Source organism: Erpetoichthys calabaricus, chromosome 6 (genome assembly GCF_900747795.2).
Source record: "Erpetoichthys calabaricus chromosome 6, fErpCal1.3, whole genome shotgun sequence".
Lineage (NCBI taxonomy): Eukaryota > Metazoa > Chordata > Cladistia > Polypteriformes > Polypteridae > Erpetoichthys > Erpetoichthys calabaricus.
Genome location: NC_041399.2, coordinates 163,217,323 through 163,242,315, shown reverse-complemented (window position 1 = coordinate 163,242,315; position 24,993 = coordinate 163,217,323). Strand labels below are relative to the sequence as shown.

At 37.3% G+C, this 24,993-nt stretch overlaps 2 protein-coding genes across 2 annotated transcripts in view; one reads left to right on the top strand and one right to left on the bottom strand.

The window, feature by feature from the left end:
- Positions 1–24,993, bottom strand: part of myd88 (MYD88 innate immune signal transduction adaptor) — a 399,089-nt gene that overhangs the window by 168,014 nt on the left and 206,082 nt on the right. The gene's annotated exons all lie outside the window — the stretch shown is intronic.
- Positions 1–24,993, top strand: part of map3k22 (mitogen-activated protein kinase kinase kinase 22) — a 182,000-nt gene that overhangs the window by 92,321 nt on the left and 64,686 nt on the right. The window contains exon 3 of the mRNA XM_028804087.2: positions 22,138–22,238. Within this exon, the coding sequence (XP_028659920.1) occupies positions 22,138–22,238 (101 nt within the window). The remainder of the gene's footprint in view (positions 1–22,137; positions 22,239–24,993) is intronic.

Genomic DNA, 24,993 nt, shown 5'->3' with positions numbered 1-24,993 from the left:
TTCTTTTTCTGAGATGACATTTCCATACGCAGGGGAGCAGCAGCACTAAGTGCAACATTCAGATGCAGTGAAGAGAAACAGAATAGATAAGCGTTAGTATTGGTTTAAAAATATTGTGATACGTGTATTTCTGTACAAATGACTAGCAGATAGAAATGCAGTATGAACAGCTATTCAGCAGTTCTAATTAGCGTATGTTAGACTAAAGTAATAGGTCTTCAGGTGAGATTTAAAAACTGAGACTGAAGGGAATTCTCCTATATAAGCAGACAAGTCATTACACAGGTTTAGTGCCCTGAAACTAAAATCTCAACCCCCCACTGTCATTTTATTAATCCTTGGAATCTTAAATTGGCCAGCATCAATCTCAATGTGCACTTTGGTTTGTAAGCAATGATAAGCTCAGACATGTAAGTAGGGTCTTGACCATTTAAGGTTTTATATGATGAAAGGAGGATTTTTTTAATCATCCCTAAGCTTAACTGGAGGCCAGTGTATGGATTTGAGAATTGGAGATACGTGTTCATATTTTCTGTTTCATGCAATAATTCTTGGTGCGGTATCTCCAACCTTGGTTGCATTTGTGGAAACTTCAATTTCATTGCTTCATCCTTGGCAAAATTGCTTAAACCTCAGCTAGGTACCTGATGGGTTGTTGGTGAGTAGAAATGCTGAACTACTTTAGATTTAATATTGAGATGAAAAGTTTCAGTTTTAGGTTAATCATATCATTTAATGGTCATTTAGTTTGTCTCCAAGTCTTCCACATCAATGTTGGTAAACTGCAGTCATAATTTGATGTAAGGTTTTTACAGTAGTAGATTTTGTATTGCCACTAACCAATGAAGCTAGATTTGTTAAGAACTAGTACAAAAAACATAGGTAGTATCTCCCATCTCAGATTCAAATTATTGTTAGTTCCTTGTGCACCAACTATCTATCTATCTATCTATCTATCTATCTATCTATCTATCTATCTATCTATCTATCTATCTATCTATCTATCTATCTATCTATCTATCTATCTATCTATCTATCTATCTATCTTCCTTTGCACAAACTGTGTCAGCCTCCATCAGTCCTTATCAATGACAGTCTACTTCTGACTACAGGACTGTTGTTAGTAGAATATTTATTAGTGGCCCATTCTTCATGCATCTGTGATATTGCCATACCTGAAGCTTTAATATAGTTGTTGTTCATTATATTCCCAAGCCTCCTACCATGCTGTATTCAAAGCTATTTAAATCTTAAGCCTCACCATTGTGACTCCGAGTTGCACACACAAACTATAGCCTCTGAGACCTGTTTTAAAATGTTTTGTCTACACATAAGGGTCCTGTCTTTAACTGAGAAAGTTATGCTATGGAAAGGGCAGGCAAAAGTCTAAAGGGTAAATATTTGTACTTATTATTAATAATTATGGATGCCTTTGCACATACTTTTGAATAATAAAGTCAGATAAGTCAGGTTAATGACTAGGTTGTGTTACCATACAATCTTAAATATTTTTTTTATCACTTGGACTAAGTGGCCTCAGGAATCATCACAGAATTTGCTTATTTCCATAGTCTTGTCTATTGTGGGTTTCAGGAAAAGCCCAGCTATCATTGTAGTCTTTTTCATAGGTGTGCCAATAGTTATAAAGTAATTTTGAACAAAAAATACAAAGGCAGAAACTGAAGTACCTTGCTTAGTATTTACTGTATCTGCAGTTGGTATGGTGTTTTGCGTTTAACTTGGCACACTTTAAAAGTTAGCAGTTATAAAAGGTTTACTCAGCTGTTGAGAGACAGTTATTTCAAGCGCTTAGAATTTTAAATAAATACAAGAATGTCATTTACAGAGAAAATGGTAATGGTGGTGAAATATGTTAAATCATTTTGATGCTTTAACTGTTAAAAAAAAGTTTTAAGCCTTGAGTAAATCGGTGATCATGACATCATTATCATTAGTTTGAAGTGTCTATTTGTTTGCTCATTTACCATATACTAAAAAATGTGTCCCTAAAGTTCTTTTTAGTACTAAATGTTCTTGTATTTCAGGTTTTTTTGTAAGCATTTAGATTGGATTTAGCCTAAGGCAATATTTATTGAAAAAAAAAACACATAATTATCTACACATGAGTGATTTGTTCTTTTTTCTTGCAATTACAGAGTTAAAGTTGAAGGCACTGCTGCTTACTATTAACTTGCATTCTGTGCAATTATGAATTATAGCACCTATTAAAAATATTCACCCATTTTATGGTTAAATAGCATTGAATCACAGTGGATTTAATTTGGCTTTTTTGTTGCTGATTAACACAAAAAGACTCTTTTAATGTAGAAATTAAAACAGACTACGTAAAGTGGACTAAATTAATTACAAATATAAAACACACAATAATTGATCACATAAGTGGTCAGCCCCATTTAATACAACACACATTTTTTTATCTCCGATGCAGCCTATCACATGATCATCTGTCTTTGACTATAGTATAAATGCACCTGTATTTGGAAGGTGCAACTTGTGCTGAGTCAGGATTGTGGCCTAACCTACATAATAAAGATAAACAAACAAAAAACAAAACAAAACAAAAAACACAACAACTAACCACACACAGTAAGCAACTCAGTGTAAAGTTGATTGACAAGCCAAAGTCAGGGGAAGTATACTAAAATATCTAAGTGACTGAAAGCCCCTTAGAGGATAGCTAAATTAATAATGAAGAAATGGAAAGAGTATGGAACATTTATAAATCTGCCTATAGCAGGCCATCCACAAAAACTGAATGATCATGCAAAAAGAAGAAGATTAACAAGGGAAGCCACCAAGAAACCTATGATAGCTCTGAAGGAGTTATAAGCAATAGTTGTTGAGATTAGAGATTGTGCATACAACAGCTGTTGCCAAGGTGCTTCACCACTCACAGTGTTATGGGCAATTGGCAAAAAGAAAGCCACTGTTAAAAAAATACAAATTACATCTTGGCAGAAGGCACGTGGGAAACTCTGAAGTCAGCTGGAAGAAGATTCACTTCTTTCTTCACTTCTAAAGTCACTAACATCCAAAAACAGTTCAAGACTCCTAAAATAACATCTGACTCACCTCAGTGTTGCCCTTCTCTTTACTCTTTCTGTCTTGTTAATGCCCCTGACATTTCTGATCTGCTCTGTAACCAATTAAATAATTAATTAATTGATTAATTAATTGATTAATGTAATTAATTTAGGGAGGCACGGTGGCGCAGTGGGTAGCGCTGCTGCCTCGCAGTTGTGAGATCTGGGGACCTGGGTTAGCTTCCCGGGTCCTCCCTGCGTGATGTTTGCATGTTCTCCCCGTGTCTGCGTGGGTTTCCTCCGGGCGCTCCGGTTTCCTCCCACAGTCCAAAGACATGCAGGTTAGGTGGATTGGCGATTCTAAATTGGCCCTAGTGTGTGCTTGGTGTGTGGGTGTGTTTGTGTGTGTCCTGCGGTGGGTTGGCACCCTGCCTGGGATTGGTTCCTGCCTTGTGCCCTGTGTTGGCTGGGATTGGCTCCAGCAGACCCCCGTGACCCTGTGTTTGGATTCAGCGGGTTGGAAAATGGCTGGATGGATGTAATTAATTTAGATTACTTTGCAGAGACCTTTTTCACTTTTACATTAAATGAGCATTTTTTGCTTATCAGTTTCAAAAAATCAAATTAAATCCACTGTTGTATAACAATAAAAGATGAAAACTTCGAAGGGGATGAATACTTTTTATAGGTGCTGTATAAATTCATATATTTATCACATTTTTTGGTTCCAATTAGCTGCACCTTGTGCATTTTGGAAATGAGTTAGGAAAATGTGTTAGGAATGTGTGCAGACTCCACATAGACAGTGGTCTGGGCCAGTGCTACCCACAAGGCCACCTTGCTATCCTGCATTTACAATATGCAATTATCTGACACATTCAGTTTGTAAATATGACTGGTGTTCTTATTCTTCAGCAGTGTATAGTGTAAATAAAGTAATTTATAAGAGGTTGCTTCTTTTATATACTATATGTTCAATACATTGCTCTGTCTGGTATTTCATTTAATTTACAGTCTTTTTGATGTCCTTTTTTAAAATAAAATTTCTTTCTGCTACAGTCTGCGATTTATTTTTTGTGACTTTTAAACTGTCTAAAATACTAGAAGTGATGTTGGAAATGTGTCTTTTCGGTGTATGTAGAATAGAGAGATTGACAGTTCAAGGCAAAACCTATTTGGAATTCATTTTAGTTTAATTTCTTACTGAGCAATGCTAAATCTGTGCATTTTACCACTTTAAACATCATTATCAAAGTATTCAAATAAAGTGGTATTTTCTGTCTCTTTTTTTAGAACAGTTGTAATGACAGTATATTTTCAAAAAATAGGACTGTTCCTCTCAGAACTGTTCCCACATTTTTCTTCTAGAGTGTGGTAATTTTCATCTTTGCTGTTTTTTTCCCTTTCTTTCTTTGTAAGGCTATATTTTCCAGGATGTGGTCTAACCATCACTGAACAGTTATGGTGACATCTGTGGGATTTCTCTTGGCCAGATTTTTTCATTACTGAATTAATGTCACTGAATGTTAGGTTCATTACCAGAGGTTCATCTTGTTAGGAAAGTGAAAATGAAAAAAGTCAAATTGTGAAACCTTATGTTAATGTCAAATACAGCAGTGTATATTAAATAATTTTGAATCTTTTCAGTGAAGAACATAAGAATATGTCAATAAGTGCAATCCATATTTGTTCAGGGTCAACAAAACAGGGTACTGTTTTTGGCTTTTGGTGGTCTTGCATTTATTAACTCGGACTTGTTTTTAAAATGCCTTTTCATCAAGGAAGTTTTGAGGGTTATAGGGACTCAGCTATTCAAATTAGGAATTGTTTACTATAAATTTGTTGGTCAAGAGGATTTTCTTCTGCTGCCTATCAGCCTTTCGTGGTCTTACTTCCTCTCTTGACATGTTGGGAACTCTTAGCATTTGCTGGAGTAACAGCTCTGTGCCTTCGTAATGAAGTCATTAGTTCTTGAGTAGGCCCAACCATTACCCTCTGATGTGGTCCTCTGGGAATCCTACAGGCTTCATCCTAGGACTTCATACTCTCTCTAGGTATCTCTCTCTTTCTATCCATCTCTCCAGTGTTCTAAGAGTATTTATCATTGATCTAAACCAGGGGTGTCGAACTCTGGGCCTGGAGGGCCGCAGTGACTGCAGGTTTTCATTCTGACCATTTTCCTAATCAGTGACCAGTTTCCACTGCTAATTAACTCCTTTTCCCTTCATTTTAATAGCCCTGTTTTTAAGGGTTTGGTCCTCTGAATTGATTTGTTTCTTCATTAAATGGCAGCCAAACAGAAATGAGATGTGAAATGAGCCAACACTTGACCAGCTAAACTGGGATTTCAAACTCCAACAAACTTCACTCCAACCAGTTTCTTAATGAGAAGCCAATTCTCTGTGTTAATAAACTCATTATTTAATCCCATAGCTTGTTTCTGCTCTCATTCTGCTATAGCAGACATTTACAAAAATGTTGATTTTCTGTTTTTTCTAAGATCACCGTCAAGATGTTTTAGTGAGCTGAGAGACCAACCTTACAGAGACCTTCACCTTTCTTTGTTTTCAGATATTGTGTGATGGGCGCAGGTGAGCTGGTCGTGTGGCAGCTTGTTTTGTGTCTCATTATTGTTTGGCTGCTAATTAAAGAAAAAGAAACTAAGGGGTCTGAGACAAGTTAATTATAACTAAGGCAAAAGAAGTTTAATTAGCAGCAAAAACTGGTCACCAATGAAGAAGATGGTCAGAATGAAAACCTGTAGCCACTGCGGCCCACCAGGACTGGATTTCGACACCTGTGATCTAAACCAACAGTAGCATGACATACTTGCCTTTAGCCCAGACAGGACAGGACCATCCTCTCCTGGTCTACTCAATATCATACTGGAGTGTACTCCATGCAACAGTCTTAAACTTGACCTGGGAACCAGCACTTTGAATTCTGGCCACAACACCCCTGCGGCATGATATGCTGGGACAGTGTTTTGATTCACAGATAGCTGAGAATAAATTCCTAGTACCTTGTTTGACACGGCCCTGATGAATCCAGTTTTGTAAACACTGTATTGTTTCAAATCAACCTAGACTCTGTGTACAATACTGCAAGACAGAACAATGTTCAAATTTCACTACATCCCACAGTCTTTGCTGTGCAGCATTGCCCAGTCTAGATGTAATGCTCCAGATTGTGACAAAAAGTAATACCAGTGACAAGGCGCTATCAACTACAGTATTATTTAGAATGGGCAGCATTAACATGCTGTTAGGATGTCAAACACAGACAACCATCACATATGTAACCATTTTATTTGTCTGAGTAGTATATGGTTACTTTATGTTACATGCTGTTTTGCTATTACACATGGTGTACCTTCATAGTAATATTAAAAAAAATAAAATAATGTAAAAAAAAACTACTGCAATGTTACATTTAAATACAGATTGTAGTGATGTGCATTGAAGCTCTTCAGAGTGATTACAAAGAGGCTGGTTTTAAATCTGTTGTACATTAAGCTTTTTTAATCTCTTGTTGCAGAGGGAACCTGGGGTTTGTCTGACGTATTTCAGATCTGGCAGCTCTTTTAGTTTCAAGAATGATGTAATGTCTTAATTTACGGTCATGTGTCACAATTCCACCACGCTTTTCCCACACTGGGGCCTCTCTTGGTTTTTTTTTGAGCATATGTGTGTGTTTGTTTGGTATCCTAGCTGGCTTGAGCCCAAGCAGTCTTTTTTGGTTTTTTCTTTTTTTGCTAAGGAAGATGACGGCATTTAATCAATCCCAAATCTTATCAGGGTTAGTAAAGCAAGTTCATTTTTAAATATCTTTGTTGACAGAATGAACTCACATGCAACTTGTTCTTGTTAAAAATTGTTTTGCAAAAAAGTACATCAAAAAGTATAAAAATCAAATTAAAGCTTACTGTATAGTATATAATAAGCATTAAGCACTCAAATTTATCTTTTATATCTTTTCATTTTACATCAGTTTGTTTTTGATTTATGTTTTTAAATTTTGCCAGAACAAAAATATTTTAATATTTTGTCATATTTGGATGTATACTTTCAGCGGAGCATTTATTACACAATGCCTTGCAGAAGCATTCACCAGACCACGCATTTTTTTTTTTTTAATTTATTGGTGTCAAGATAGTTGTGCAATATCTGCGGTGGGTTGGCACCCTGCCTGGGATTGGTTCCTGCCTGGTGCCCTGTGTTGGTTGGGATTGACTCCAGCAGACCCCCGTGACCCTGTGTTCGGATTCAGCGGGTTGGAAAATGGATGGATGGATGGATAGTTGTGCAATATGTATATTCCAATAAATTAATCATGTTTCATATTCTATTACAAAGGTTTACAGAACCTACAAAAGAAAGAAATGTAGGATTTCAAAAATATAGTCTCTTATTAAATATTCATTAGACCCATTTACCATTTGTTGAAAATATGGTTAAGAAAATTCAAAGTTAAATGTCACTCCCTGTCAGGTCTCACTTTGAGTGCCATTTGTAAGCAGTAATGTTATAAGATATATGGCTTGCTTCTTTCCTCTTCTTGAAGGTATGCTGTCATGGCATAACTCCAGGGAGTTTGGTTGAATAGTGGATGTTGATCATCCTTCAACTTCTTGTAAAAGAAATAGGCATTTTTTAATGTGGTGTCACATCCCAAATATATTTCTTCGAACCCCATACCACATATAGACCTTTGCAATAACTTGAAACTTTCTGACATCAAGCACAAAGAAACTTAATACCCGAGCTATAACTTTCAACATTGCTAGAAAGTACAATTTGGTGCGTGCAGTTTTGCATAGTCGCATAAATGCCAAACAGGATGTCTGGTGGAAAATATGTACAGTGATCCCTCGCTATATCGCGCTTCGCCTTTCGCGGCTTCACTCTATCGCGGATTTTATATGTAAGCATATTTAAATATATATCACGGATTTTTTGCTGGTTCGCGGATTTCTGAGGACAATGGGTCTTTTAATTTCTGGTACATGCTTCCTCAGTTGGTTTGCCCAGTTGATTTCATACAAGGGACGCTATTGGCAGATGGCTGAGATGCTACCCAACTTACTTTTCTCAATCTCTCTCTTGCGCTGACTTTCTCTGATCCTGACGTAGGGGGTGTGAGCAGGGGGGCTGTTCGCACACCTAGACGATACGGACGCTCGTCTAAAAATGATGAAAGATTATCTTCACGTTGCTACCTTCTGTGTGCAGCTGCTTCGTGAAGCGACATGCTGCACGGTGCTTCGCATACTTAAAAGCTCAAAGGGCACGTATTGATTTTTGACTTTGATTTTCTCTGTCTCTCTCTCTCTCTCTCTCTCTCTCCCTGCTCCTGACGGAGGGGGTGTGAGCTGCCGCCTTCAACAGCTTTGTACCGGCGGTGCTTCGCATACTTAAAAGCAAAACAGCCCTATTGATTTGTTTGCTTTCCTCTCTTGCCTGAATTGCCTCGAAAGCTTGCATATTGTAATCTTTTTAGTTAGCCAATAAAAGGTGTCATTTTGCTTGGCTTTTCTCTACTCTCTGTTTCTGACAGTCTGTGCTCCTGACGCACACGCCTTTGAAGAGGAAGATATGTTTGCATTCTTTTAATTGTGAGACAGAGCTGTCATCTCTGTCTTGTCATGGAGCACAGTTTAAACTTTTGAAAAAGAGACAAATGTTTGTTTGCAGTGTTTGAATAACGTTCCTGTCTCTCTACAACCTCCTGTGTTTCTGCGCAAATCTGTGACCCAAGCATGACAATATAAAAATAACCATATAAACATATGGTTTCTACTTCGCGGATTTTCTTATTTCGCGGGTGGCTCTGGAATGCAACCCCCGCAATGGAGGAGGGATTACTGTACTTTAAATATAGTGGAACTGCACAGAAAAAATAATATCTTTTCTTTTTTGATATGGTAGATTTGGAACCTTAGGTGGAATGATATGTCTTCACTAACATCAGAAGGTGCCCCTGTGACAGTGGTGCAGAAGATCTCAGAGGTCTTCATCACTCATCCTGTACAATATGCGTGCGGTTTATTGTTGTCAGTGAGTCAACTTTTTGAATGCTGCAATGCTGCTGCAATCCTATGCTTAGGATTGTATTTTCTTTAAAATGCAGAGTATGATATTGCTTGAAGTTGTTAAATAGTCTGCGGACTATACCATTTGACTATTGCTTTTTGTTTCGCTTTGAATTCTTAAGTGCAGTGATGTGTTTGATATAATATTCATTGTGTGTTGGCTCATAGAACCATAGCAAGCGTACAGCAATAATACAAATTACGTGATATAGATAGATAGTTTATGACGAAAGACACTTACAATTACTCGTCAAACAGTTAGAAATAAAATAAGAATTAAAGTAAAACCAACATAGATAGTGTGAGAGATGCCTGGCAGTTTTTCCCGGCCAACACCCCCAGGCAGCTAGATGGAGTCCTCCCTACAACATGGAGGTGCCCCGAATTCCTGCAGGGCATCATGGACAATGGAGTTCGGCTAAACAGCCCTGCTGGATATCGTGGGGGCTGCCAGGGGACACTGCAGGGAGGCACAGGGATTTATATTTTCCTTATAGCCCGGAAGTACTCCCTAGTCACGGGGACGGGAGAAATGAAGTACAGTGGACCCTTGACTTACGAACTCAATTTGTTCGCGAGGGCTGTTTGTAACTCAAGTTGGTTGTAAGTCAAGACTATTTTTCCCATAAGAAATAATGGAAATGCCCTTAATGTGTTCCGAACCTTCCACAGCAACACTTACTTAACTTTTTTTAATAAAAAAGGGTTGTATAATGTGCATAATTTACCAAAAACACCAATAATTGTTCTAATGTACCAACCAAAAAGTTATAAAAAGTGCCTAGCCTACCAGAAACAACAATTTCATACTGTACTCACCATTTAAGTTGACATCTTTGGCTTGCAGGAAGGAAGGTGGAGGAGAATGAAATGGAAGGTGGTTATTGTTTGGAAGGAGTTTCCTTAAACAAATCTTTTCTTTGTAAAATTGTCAAGATGGTGGATTTTGACATGCTGTACATATTAGCGAGATTGGTCACACGAACGCCACTCTCATATTTCCACACAATTTCCTTCTTCGTTTCGATTGTGATCGCTTTCTTTACCTTCATTACCTTCTCTTCCTTCCTTAGCAATTATCGAAATATATATAAATCACTGCACTGACCGAAATTACGTCCACATACACATGTATCTGGGTTCCGACTGACGCTTACAAACGCTCTTGGCTGTTTGTTTACAATCGCACAAGCGGATACACGTGACCACATTCAGGTCGTAACGCAAGATGTTGGTCGTAATTCAAAACAAAAATTTTGGTCGTAAACCAAGTTGTTCACATGTCAGGCCGGTCGTATATCAAGGGTCGACTGTACTTCCGGGCTGAAGAAAAAGAAGATTTTTCATCTGACCCGGAAGTGCTATGGAATCACATGGACTGAAGGACAGAAGCACTTCCGGGTCGAGCACTATTAAACGGACTGTGGGAATCCCAGCAGACAGAGCCGGAGTTGGGAGGAAGTGCGACAGAGCTGCTGGGTGGAGTGGAGGAATTGATTTATTGTATTGATTATTGATGATTATTGTGTATTGTGGGAGTGGAGGTGCTTTGTGCACAGTATTGAAGAGATTAAAAGTATTTCTGATACTTTTACCTGGTGTCTGGACGTGTTGTCTGCGGGTTTGGAGGTGCGACAGTGCCCCCTATTGCCACAATAGATAGATAGATAGATAGATAGATAGATAGATAGATAGATAGATAGATAGATAGATAGATAGATAGATAGATAGATAGATAGATAGAAATTTGGTATTGTACAGAAGCCCTTTAAATAAATTAATGCATAAATAGATAGATAAATAATTAAATATATACACACACACTATGGTCTAAACACACACCAGATTGACTAAAAAGCTTTTAAATTTAAAAGAAAAAACTTCTGACTTGGCTGTCACAGTCACAGTGAGACATTATGCAGACATTTTGCTGTTGGTATTTGTAGGTGCCAGAGAGGAAGGACTGGCATCCTGGCTGGGATAAAGGAAGGATTCATGCTAGGTCAGGAGGCCATAATGGAAGGAGCAATGACAGGTGTCATTGTTCTTCATAGCCAGACCTGATCAGAACATCCACAGTGTGGCATGGGAGTTGGAATCCAAAAACACAGCCCTGTTGGGGTCTCTGGGGACCACCAGAGGTCGCTGCAGGGAGAGGACTGCCTTGGTTTCTGCATAACTCGGAAATGCTCTAGACGACCTGGACAGGAGACCAGAAGCAGTCCTTGGGTCTAGTTTAAAAGGAAGCCTGGTTCCTCACTTGTTGAGTCAGAGTTGCAAGGTAGCAGGCAGCACTCTTGGATGGCAGGAGGAAGAATATGTTTGATTTATTTGTATTGTGGTTAATCTTTGCAAGGGTGCTTATTGGAAGGGTTCTTTGGATGAATAAATATCTTTTATTTGAACCTGGAATTGTGTGGTATTGCTGTGTCTGTGGTTTAGGGCTCAGTTTTGCCCTCTATTGGTTATAGTATATAGGAAACCCAGTAGCACTTCTTGACACACTTCTGCTGAATAATTCCTTGGCTGAGAGTGCTCAATGTTACTGAGTCAAAGAGAGAATGTGCAGCATTGTTACTGCCTCCAGGAAGTCCAGAGTGTGTTCCGTAGATGTACATAATAAAAGTACAATTTAGATTAAACACATAATAAAAATGGACCAATTTTACATTGATTAACAAATTAAGTTCAATAATTTTATAATTGAGATATAGCCTGTGGACAATGAAGAAGAGAGAAACAAATCCAGTCAGTAGAATTCCTGGAGAAAATAAACCAGGGTTCAGGGTTGGCTATAACAGATAAAATCACAGAAACGTCAGATACAGTCACAAATTCTCGTGCCCAACTGGCTGTTCATCCCCTCCTGGGCATTTTAGAATGTAAGGTTTGTGCTGGGGTATTTAATAAGAAAATTGCTGGAATCCAATCTCCCAGTATCTGTGATGGCTTTCCCAAGGGCAGGAGTACCATCCTAGCAATACAGCAGTGGCATGAAGTGCCATAGCAAGACACCTAGGACAGAAACAGTATAGAGAAAGGTCATTAATTATTGTCGTGTGTATATTTTTTCACAGTTGACTAAGAAACAGAGATTCAATTGCAACAACTAATTTGCAATTTCAGTTAGCAAAATTAAGAAAAAACAAACTTTTTTATATATACTGTATTTGCTGTTGGCACACTAAAAAGATGAAAATGAAAATTTTGAGACTTTGAATAAAGAAGTACATACCCTCAATGAAATTTTAGGCCCATAGAGTTGAACTTTAAGCATTCTGTAAAATGTTAACATATAGATGTAAAACTGCCCCCAGTTTGCTCAACTCTAATTAGCAAGATGACAGATACCAGGGGTAGGGTTTGCCTTTATATTTTTAAAAGTTTCTTTTTAACTTGAATTGCCAGGTTATCAAGGCATAGCCAAGGTTGGAAGAGTGCTCAGTTTAGGAAGCCAAGGGTCATGTCACAGATAATGATGTCATTTTGCCAACATCAGGCTGTGATCTCTGGTATTCACTGGAATGGTTCGCGGCTGAGTATAATATGGTCAGAATTAGAATTTGAACTTTCAAATTAGAAGGCATGGTCCTTTCCCAGAAGAGACTAGCTTTCTCTATTAAACAGCTGTCTCAAGTTCAAGTACCTTGGAACCTTGTTTACAAGTGACAGCAGATGTGAATTATGAGACTGAAGAATGGATTGGTACAGCGGCTGCAGTTCTGTAGATTTTGTACCAGATGAGAATGGTGAAATAGGAGCTAATTCGTTAGCTGATGCTATTTATTGCTGAGCATATCTATGGTCACAAGCTCTCATTAGTGGTCGAAGAATTAAATACAGGTAATGGATATAAATAGCCAGCATCAAGCTTCTGTAAAACAATGAGCAGCCCTTCAGTACAGGATGACTTCTTAGTAGAACTACTGCTGCTCTCAATGAAAAGGTGCCACTTTGGGTGTATAAACAAGGAGGTGGGGAAGACCTATAGACATGCTCAGGACATGCTGGAGGTGTTATATGTCTTGACTGGATAGAGTACATCTGAGATTTCCTCATAAGGATCTGGAAAAAGTTGATGAGGATAGGGTGGCCTGGGATGTCTTGCTGGTCATTGTGAATTGTGAACATATAATATTATTTTCTTAGTGGAAACCATGCATAAAATATAAGTGCAATTTCATAGAATATTTCTAGTTGGGTTTATTAATTTTTTCATCATCCAGGAAAAAATATTTTTTATTGTAATTATGTAGTTACAGTTATGTGATGCCATTTTATTTTTTAATTTGGGGTATGGCTGGTAGGGCGTGGTTTCTAGTTTCTGAGGGGTGTGATTTTGTGTACCGCAACATCTTCTATGGTGTGCTGCTCCATTCTCCATCTGTGATTTGGGTAAACTTCTAAAAACAAACTTTTTCTTCATGCATGTTTTTTGCTCTACTGGTTTCAGATTTCCCACTATTCTGTTATTATTCTGATTTTGGTGTTTTTGACCCTTTTTCTGATCTTGACCTGTTCCTGTGAATTTATTCTCACTGTTTAGAACTCTTGACAGACAGAGGTGGGTAGATTATTATGGGATGCCTAGATTATGATGTTTGTAAATGACTTGTTAGTTGATAGTGTGCTATATAAAAATTAACTAAATTAAACTGATTTTCTTTTTTAATCGTGGTTTGCAGAATAAGGAGGATTTTCACTCTTCTGTCTCAATGTTATTAGCCTGCTTGCCATTTTAATGTTTTATTATCTCAAGCTGGGTGTGTATGTTTTTATTAAAAAGGTAAAATGACGTTTAGTAAAATGACCTTTAATAAAAACTTTACATACTGTAAGTTGATTTGAAGCCAGATGCTGTATATTAACTGTTTTGTAATAACAAAAGTTGTAAATCATGTGGTGCCTTTTAAATTTTACACAAAATTATACAGTATAAATTATTTATATGATTTCTATGTGAATTTCACTTAATGTTAAAATTATGGTTGTTTTCTATGCCATGTTTAAGGGCATATTTTGAAAACATGTCTGAATTACAACCAGCTTAATCTCATCATGGTTAATGTAATAATTAAAAGCATTTAGCATTACGTAAGAAGTTCTTCTTTAATTATTTTTTCAGTGTGCTCTTTTTTAAACTTAAACACACAAGCAGTAAAAAATAGCAGAGTAACAAAAAACATAGCAACAAAACATATCAAATTAAAATTTAATGACTTTACTGCAATAAAATTATTCATTCATTTCCTAAATCCATCAGGCATGTGAAGTAAAATAAGTAAAAACTTTAGCCTAATTCAGAATTAAATAAGATATCATAAATCAATTTTCACTACCTCTCATTTTTTCAAATGGATAAAGTTAAGATATTTAACCAGTATTATTTGTTAAGGGCTAAACAATGAGAAAGATTAAAAAATGTTAAAAAAAATAAAAATTGGAAGAACATGAAGCATTTAAGATAATAAAACATTTTATTTTGGAAATGTATGACGCTACACATGTAAAATCTAGCTGTGTCTCATCTACAAAGCAGGCAGATTCAGCCTTGGATTGTGGTGGGGACAGTGCAGAGAGTAGTGGCATCTGCAGGACACTAATCCAGAACAAGTTACACTTGCACGGTTCATTAATTAACATTCTGTAATATGCATATTTGTAGGGTGTGGGAGTCAAAAGTAGAGTACACAAAGAATACCATAAGGCACGTTACATGATTGCTAGTTGTAAATAATGTCAGCTTTAGCAACTGCAGTTGCTAGATCTTATCATCTTGAGATTATACAACTAGGAATCACATGGGTTATTGATTACACAATTGCCTATTGTATTCTCAGTGCAGTTTCTAAATCCAAAGCGTCACAAGTATGGTCCATTTTGACAGACAACTGATGTGCTGCCTGACTGCTCCAGTTCAGCCCGGGTATCATCCCATCTTTTTCATGTTTCCATTCTGTTGTGGTACAACAAATGTGAGACATTTGATAAACGAGCCTCTCTTCTATTTTGCAATCAAAAACACACATTTTCTGTTTCTTGTAAATGCAATGTACGCAGCTCCTTAGCTATCACCTCCCACACAGATATTAGCCCACCCTTGTGGCTTAAGAAATTACTAAACCTGTTTGATTTTCTTGTGAGCAAGGGGCAAAACGTTCTGACTGAGTTGCTAGGGATATCAAGCTACATGATTTATGGTCATAGATGTGCACCAACTGTCCCTAATTCATTAGGATCATGTAAATGAAGGCTAAGACTGAAAATTGCTGGAGAAGTTGTGCCATGTAAAGGGGGCTTAATTTTGGCTAGTTAATAATCTATAAACAGTTCACCAAGTTTTTTTTTTCACAGAAGTTTATTTTTTACTGTTTTTTCCACACAGTGTATGTACAGTATGCTTATCAATAGTGTAACATATGCTGGGCGATTTATTTTCAACTCATTTCAGTATTGTTTCATGGCTTTTTTTCAATTCTTTAATTGTCATGTTCTTTCAGTCAGCAATTGTCCTAATGACTGATGAGACATTGTTGTCATAGGGTCACCGTGACAAAACCCTGTCAAGTTGTCCTCTTTATATAGCAAGTTCAATGAGTTATTTTTAAGTGACAGGCATTCACGCAAGATACAAACAAGCATAAACGTTTGCTGCCTGGTCATGCAATTAGTCATATTTTCAATTTTTTGTGTACACAAAGTATATATTTGTGTACATGGATAAACATATACAAACATACATACTGTATTGAAAATGCCTGGACAAAGAGACAGACTTCCAAACTGGAACAAAGAATGATTTTTTACCCAACCTAGAGGCCATAATGAATGGAGTGGGCAAACATGGATGTCAGAGACATTTCACTTCCCCACACAATAGGTGGCAGTGTTCCTCCAGGCTGGTCCCATTTAGGACTCCTGCAGGGTTGCATGGGAGTTGATGTGTAGATGAGTTGAGGTCCTTGGGTGCCACAAGAGGGCACTGCCCGGGGAGGATTATCCTGGTTTTCGGAAGACTCGGAATTGCTCCAGGTGACAACTGCTGTGACACCAGAAACACTTCCACTTCCAACTTAAAAGAAGCCCGCCGCATCACCTTGAGGAATCAGAGTCAAGAGGAGGTGGAGGAAGGAAGAAGAGAAGAAATTGCTTAGTTGATATATTGTTGTGCTTATTTTAACTGGGTGCATGATTGGAAATGTCTTGTGATAAATAAAACACTTTATTTGAACATGGCATTGTATTGGGTGACATTGTGTCTGAGATCTGGGGGCTCAGCAATGTTACAATATACATTAAACTCAGTATAAAATAAAAAATAATATACATGGCCTAGGAGCAGAATAGATTTATTCAGGACTGAAAATGATAATGAAGAAAAGTACAGTATATGCAGTAATTGATACATAAATATCAGTCACAGCAGTAAAAAGGCTAGGTAAAAAGGCTGGTAGTTGACAGACAAAGTCTAGAGAACTTGAAGTTAGGACATAAAAAAAATTTTAGGGAGAGAAAAGGTGATGGAAACATTTTCTGCAGTGTGATTATTTTCAGTCAGACTTCTATTTTTGTGCTCCTTTTTAGAATGTGTTATTTTAAAGTAGTTGATAGTCTGACAAGCATATGATTAAAAGTCAGGTAATCACATTATTGCTGGTTCTTATTCATTTATCCATCCATCCTGCTCCCACTCTCTTCTCTGTGGAGATGACTTCTTTTCAAAAGGCCTGTGTTTTCTGCTATTGATGTAACTGTGGGCCACACTTGTAATTGTTAGTTTCTGTCACTTTGCTTACTGACACTTGTGCAGCAGCATTTGCTGTGGTCACTTTCTTCAGGCATTTCCAACTTGTTGGATAAGGATGGCAGTTTGCTGCTTTCAGGTATCATATTTTAGATGAACTATACACGATTTGAAATATTTATTTTTTGTCAAATATACAGTGTAAGAAAATTTGTCTGCTTGCCTTTTACATTTTCCAAATAAACCAACTCTAGGGATGGTCCAGTTGATCAGCTGCCAATCGTAATCTGCTGATTTTCACAAAAAAAAGACTTGATCGGTGATCTGTAAAAGGGCTGATCACCAAAACCGAAATTTTCAGCACCTGCCTTTCTAATCTTTGTGGGAATTTAGTTGCATTGCTCCTTTATGCAAAGTAATACAGTAGTTGAGCCAGAGCAACCTTTTTTTCTTTTGCAGCAAACTTCCTGCAGTGCAAACAAACAGCAGTGGAGGCTTGTGTTTTCCGTGAGCAAGAGGTGATTGGTATGTTAGCCATTATGTTAAAGAGAGAGGTTGGGAACATGCATTTATACAGTGTGTTGCTGCACCCACCATATGATGAACCACCTCAGGATCACAAATTAGGACCTAAGCACAGTAATGCAACGGGTGACACCTCAGCACCATACTAGTTCGAATGGAGTGGAACAGTGTGTGTTTTTTTACACTGGCTGGAGTGTCAATCCTGCCACCTCCTCCTGAGTTTTCCATGCGATTTGAAGGACTCGCTTGCTGGTCTGGATGCAGGTTAATGTCATATGCAGTAGGGAGCAATTGCAGTTTAAGGACCTTGCTCAAGGTCCCAATGGAGTGGAATCACTTCTGGCACTTACAGGATTTTACCTTTTTTTTGTCCTTTAAATTAAACGAACACCGCTTAAGTTTGGGCAGTGAGCTTGTTTAAAATCCAAGCTTACACTTTTAAATTTAAAAAGAAAAGACAAATTTGAAATTGCTGCTTAGTAAACAATAGGCTTTTTTTTAAAAGATTTGTACTGTGTTTATTATTTGTTGCTGTGTGTCATACAGTATGAAGTATTGGTAAGAAACAAGAACTACATAATTAAAATGGTAATCCATATTTTACAATTACACCTCAACAATTATGAATGTTTCGTTGATACATTGAAAAAAAAAATACACCTGTATAAATATAGTAAATGTCTATTTTAACAGCAAAAAGCTGTAGTGCATTTAATGATTTAAAATGATTAAGTGCATGTTGTAAAAGATAGCCCGGACACAGACAGACACGACACCAGATGTCCACAACACACACGATTTATTTTTCCTTTCCTGCACACAACACAGCACAAACACAATGCCCAAAGACTCACAGTCCTTTTCTTTCCTTCTGCCGCCTCCACTCCTCTCTCGCAAGCTCCGTCCTCTTCCACCTGACTCCGGCTCCCTGAATAGAGTGAGGTGGCCCCTTTTATAATGCACCCGGATGTGCTCCAGGTGCTCCCTGATGATCTCCCCGCAACACTTCCTGGTGTAGTGGAAGTGCTGCATTGCCACCCGGAAGCATTCCGGGCATACCTGGTTCGGGAGCACTTCCTGGTGTGGCAGAAGTGCTGTGGTCCAAGGCTCCATAGTCCTTCGGGTGCCCCCTGGCGGTGGCCATGGATCCCCACAAGGTTGATCCTTCAAGCTCCATAGCTCCCACACAATCCAGGATGGCTGCCCTCTTGCGTCCTGGGGAAGGAATTGTCCCTCTCCTGGTCCCCTGCCTCTCCATGCCTCCCAGTGGGGTAAGGCCATCCATCACAATGTATATTTATATTTAAGCAGTGTTCAATTTCCAGTATCAATTGATATATTTGTTGTTAGACAGATGGTGAAAACTACTTTTTTAATTAAGCCTTTTTTCAGATAGGTATTTGAATTGTTGCAGATAGGCATTGCACAAAAAATGAAACATTATGACAGCTTGTAATTATTAGAAGCATTTTATTTTCTTTTATGCCATATATATTATGGGTAAATATTTTTGTACATATTGTATTTATTTTAGTATTTTATCATCAGTAAACAATAGGCCTACTGTGAAAATAATCAGCCTCAACACAAGAAAAAGGTTTGGAACAGCCACCCATATATTGTCCCTGGCTACAAGATGGTATTTGAAAAATAGCACTCATGTGCACTGGTCGAGTTCCAAACTGAACTGAATTACTGTTGGAAGTATGGCAGCTTTAAAGGCCAGGACCGGAAGTGACATGCTTTTGGTTTCCAGAACCAGAAGTGCCATGCTGCTGGGTGCTAGAAGTGACATGCTTTTGGGCGCCGGAAGTAATGTCTTCAAGGTTGAATCAGGCAGGTTTTCCTGTGTTTGGTCTGCAGAGACAACAGAAGAAACTTCAGTGCACCCCTCCACCCCCTGGCCTGGGGCCTGGTGTGGAATTACCCTCACTTGGTCCATACAGCTTCCTCCTGCTCCTACGTGTATGACACTACAGAATTTCATTTTGTCAATAAAAAATGATCATTTAACACCAGTGGTCTATAGTTTACAGTAATCCCTCGCTATATCGCGCTTCGACTTTCGCGGCTTCACTCTATCGCGGATTTTATATGTAAGCATATCTAAATATATAACGCGGATTTTTCGCTGCTTCGCGGGTTTCTGCGGATAATAGATATTTTTACTTCTGGTACTTGCTTCCTCAGTTGGTTTGCCCAGTTGATTTCATACAAGAGATGCTATTGGCGGATGGCTGAGAAGCTACCCAATCAGAGCACACAGTTAAGTTCCTGTGTGCTGCTGATTGGCTCAGCGACGGAGTGCTGCATTAACCAGGAAGTCTCATCTCACTCATTCAGCATTAACATGCTCCTGCTACTGCTTCAGGGGCCGTGTCCAAGCGCCAACAGAAGATGCAAATGATTGCAGAAAAGGTAAAAGTTTTGGATATGTTGAAGGAAGGGAACAGCTACACCGCTGCAGGACACCATTACAGCATCAATGAGTCCACGATTCTTTTTATTTAAAAAGGAGGAAAAGCATATAAGATCTACGGCTGCAGTGTCCTTTAACCAGGGTGCAAAACGAGTTGCAAGTGGACGTGATAAGGCAGTAGTCTGGATGGAATCTCCATTGATGCCGTAATGGAGTCCTGCAGCGTTGTAGCTGTTCCCTTCCTTCAACATATCCAAAACTATTACCTTTTCAGCAATCATTAGCATCTTCTGTTGGCGCTTGGGTACGGCCCCTGAAGCAGTAGCAGGAGCACGTTGATGCTGAATGAGCGAGACGAGACTTCCTGGTTAACGCAGCGGAATCGAATTTGGCGCTCCGTCACTTAGCCAATCAGCACACAGGAACTTAACTGCGTGCTCTGATTGGGTAGCTTCTCAGCCATCCGCCAATAGCGTCCCTTGTATGAAATCAACTGGGCAAACCAACTGAGGAAGCATGTACCAGAAGTAAAAAGACCCATTGTCCGCAGAAACCCGCAAAGCAGCGAAAAATCTGCGTTATATATTTAGATATGCTTACATATAAAATCCGCGATAGAGTGAAGCCACGAAAGTAGAAGCACGATATAGCGAGGGATTACTGTATAGTAAAACAAAGACACTGCTTCAAACATAAAGAGTTGGGGAGTCAGCCTACAAGCTGTTTAATCAAGTTGAAAACAAGTGCCAAATGAAAAAGCATAACAGGGTTCAAAATTTCAGTCTAAGCTGTCAAAATAAATAAAGAGGTTCCTAGTGGTCAGGAAGTGCTCCAGGTTTAGAATGAATGCTGACTTCAGGTGTCAGTCACCCTTTTATTTGCTGAGTGTAGAAAGGGGTGTGATTTGGTGAAGGAAGTGGAAATGAGGTAATTGCTCATCTTCTGGACTGTGGACAGAGAAGAAGACTGCATCAACTTTTGTTTCAAGATGGTACCGAGCACCTTTCCACTGCCCTGAAGATGACTCCGAAACGCACAACTCGTCAAATGGTAATTTCACCCTGAGCCAGGGGTGGTTCTGTCTATATAACAGTATGTTGGATCTAATTTTCTAGTAAAAAATATTAAAACTGTGAATTTTGTTAAGTGCTCCTCGAAGTTTTCAAAATATACATTACACTCTTCGGCCCACAGCCTCTCTCTTCGATTTGTGCTTCTTAAAAAGCAAACTATGATACTTAGCGCAATGAGAGAAGTCGCAAAATCAATCGGAATGTTCAAGCAAATTTTCTCAGGAAAAGCGGACAGACATAAAGACAGACAGACAAGAAAGATGTTGGATTTTATATATAGAGATTTGATCTTATGTGGCTTGAAGTTTTAACATGGTTTGAGGTGGCAAGGTAATAATTTTTCGGTTGGGTCCCACACAGAAAGGGCTTTTAAAAAATTTCCTCCCTCTCTCCTTCCCATAATTTTCAGTGTTTATACAGTATATAGTTTCACTCCTACCTGCTTGACAGATTTCGATCTGTTGACTATTAGTCACTTGCTAGCTTTTATATAATTAATATAGGATACAGCTTCTGAACAACCAATTGGTGGCAAGTCTCTGAACATTGAAGGAATGCAGTCCTTTCTACAATTTTTTAAGGGAAAGTGTAGATAACCACTGCTTAAGTAGATTGCAGTTCTTTGCATCAGTATATGCCAAAGTTATTTTTTGTTTTGATTTAAAAAGTGTTTAATGTGGAATTTTCTAATAAATTATGGCAAAAATTCTAAATTGTTTTTGTGTACTGCAAAAAAAAACATCTTTTTAATTTTCATTCAAAATAAAGATTAACTTAAGTTAGGCAGTGGTGATGGAGAGTTAATGTTTTAGATAAATGCCCAAAAATGTTATATTTGGACATTTTTAAAAATTACTTTTTACTTCTATAGGATAGCATCTTGAGTGAAATATGTGTCAATTTTAGCATACCTCTTTTATGCGTTCTAATTGCTCCTTGATTACTTGGCTCCCTCATGATCAGGATACTTTTTAAATTATGAATAGGGTTAAATTTGACACTGCTGATGCAGTATGCTAGTTTTTAAAAGTAACACAGTTAAACAGCATTTGAAAGCAATGGTAAAAGATAGGTAAGATGCTAGTCCAAACGAGAAAAAGTTTCAAAGATCATTCACAGTGTAAGGCAAGTTAAGATAGCATCACTTTCTGCATCCTTTATTCAGTCAAACCCCAAAAGGCAGAAGATGTGGCATAAATGGATCTAGTTTCTGTACTCAATGGCAATGTTTCTTTATACAGATGATGAGGAAGCACTCGATTCTATCATGAAAGACCTGGCTGCTCTGGGAAGGCGCGGAACTCTCCTGGATAACAGTAAAGGGAAGAACTGCTTTAAGAAGGTGAGTACTATATGTTTAATGAACATTTTCAAATTTTAAATTAAGCATTCATTTGGGAGGTAGAGCATAGGTACTCTATATAATGTTCTTTTTTCATGCAGCCCTCTTCACATTAAGCATTTACATAAACAGAAATATTTAAACAACTAAGTGAATAGTCAAAACAGTTATTTACTATGACAACTGGTATTTGATCATTTATGTCTTGAAGTACTTTATTTGTAGGTCTTACATATTTTATAGATATTCATTTGCTTTTCCCCTAGTAAATCTTTTCCCCTTCATTCCACGCTTATTCTGTTGTTTGATTCTAAATTGACCCAGATTATACATGTGCTTATGTGTTTCTAGCTATCATTGTGTGTGCCCTACAATGGATTAGTGGACTGACCAGGCCTGATTTCTGCTGTGATAAGCCATGACTTCCTGTGAATCCATATACTCTAGAAAGGCCTTTAAAACATTTGCCTTAGGTTTATGGTCACTGTTGAGTTTTCACATTCTTATTGAAAGAGTTCTTCTCCTTCTCATTTAACACTTCTTGGCTGTTTCTTTCTGAACTAAACAAAGCGAATTTTAAAGACCAAAATGTGGGTTCATGGATCTTTTGAAATATTGAGAACACTTTTATTAATTCACATGAATGTTTGAACACAAAATAAACAATATATATTATTAATTATTTGAAATGTAAAGAGTACAATTTATATGCTTTAAATAGACAGCGACAGCACCTGGTACAGATATGAACTTGGTGGGAGGGGAATGCAGGAATCAGACTTACAGGCATTAATGCATCATAATACAGAAGGAAATATGACACATTAAAACACATGGCTCATTAATCCAAAAGAAGATCATAAAAAGAACTGAACCAAACAGCCTTCATAAGATGATGACAATTCTCTCAGTGATAGATTTTAAGTCTTATATTTCAAAAACTCCCTCACTTGTTACCTCCTAGCAATTTAATCATCAAATCTGAATCTTTTTCTGTAACTTTTGACAGTTTGCTTGGAAACCTAAAATGCAGACAATGGCAGTTAACTATTACAAAACAACAACCATTTTAACAGCTCTTTTACATTCTTGCAAAAGAAATCCACAAAATCCAATACAAGTGGAATAGCAAAAATAAACTAATCAGCTCTTTTTACAGGATTATGAGAAGCTGAAGGTTAAATACCTGGCCAGATTTGCGTTAAATAGCATAGTGCAAACAAATTGCTTTTGTAACTTGATATTTTAGCTGTTTCTTTTACAAGCACATGTATTGTCGAAATATACACTTTGAGCCTGATAAGTTGGTTATTATTAGTATTAACACAACATACCAGATAATGGCTTTTTAAAAACAAAATACCTTATGCAAAGGAAGCGGTTTGCTGTACTGGATTGATTACTCATTTACAGCTTAAGTTTCTTTCTTTGGACCCCTAATAGTAATGTGTGAGTCATCTGTTTTGTGATTCTATATCACCCATTAGAGATTAAAGAATCTTTATTTCCGGTTAGGCTGAAATGGACACAAGCAGTGGTTTTACCACTATATGTAGGAAGCAAACTTTCACCTGAATTGATATTTTTACTTTAAAAAAAATCGTTGCTCACCCTCAAGACATTAAAATCACAAAACATGCTTTCTCTATGGCTTAGGTATATTTATTTAATATAAATTATATTTAAGCCAATTGAAATGTGAAGATAGTTTTCAGTTAAGACTGAAAATATTTACTTTGTAATGAATTTATTCTTGTATTGCTGGATTTACACAGCCACGCTAACGAATTACTCCCTTAAAATGAAAATGTATTTTAATTGATAGGCAGTTTTGATCACGTAAATCACCATATATTAAATAGTTTTCAGCAAGCCCCAGATTTGCACTATAAAGTAAAAAAGGTTGCCTGAGACCAGCTAGATATAGAGAAGTCTATTTTATTTTAGCTTGCACACATCCCTTTTTCATTTTGATGTTCATAACATGACAATACTACTACTACTAATAATAATAATAATAAATTGTTTTTCCTCTGCACATGCTTTTCTTTTACAGCACTTAACACAAAGGATCCAGTCCTTTCAAGTGGAAGAGTAAATAATTTACCTGTAATAAAATTGCAAGATCCAGCAATTACATCTCATGTTTGAGACAAGTGATTTAGACACTATATCAATGGGGTTTCTTCTTATTAAATTTAAATATTAAATGTCAAAAGCAGACATGACAATGTAATACAGATATACTAATTAAATATTTAAAAAATATTAAAACTGTCATAGATTGACAATTAATACATACTAAGGATAAGGAACATTAAATGTTAAAATGTTAAGACAGTATGTGACAATGTAAAACAAAGTATTTAAAAGAATTCTTAGAAGTGTCACATTTATTTTAACATAAACAAACAACATTAAACAACATTAAAAGTAACAACTGTCAGGTGTGGTTTTAGGATTTTTAAAATGTACAAAAATGCTAGTCTGTAATCTACATGTGCAGTCTTTGAGGAACAGTATCTACAGCAAATGTTTTTTTAAACAACTCTACATTTGCACAAAATTCATTTGTTTTCTGAACCTTGCAAAGTATTGTCATATTTTTGATTCATCATTTATACTGTGTTTGGCAGCTAATCTGAAGATTAACATCAAAGACAGGTTAGTCTGACTAGATATTATAGTAGTGCAATCAAAAGTATTGTGTCATAATCATTCTTTTCTCAGGAGATTACTTAACCTGTGTCTTATA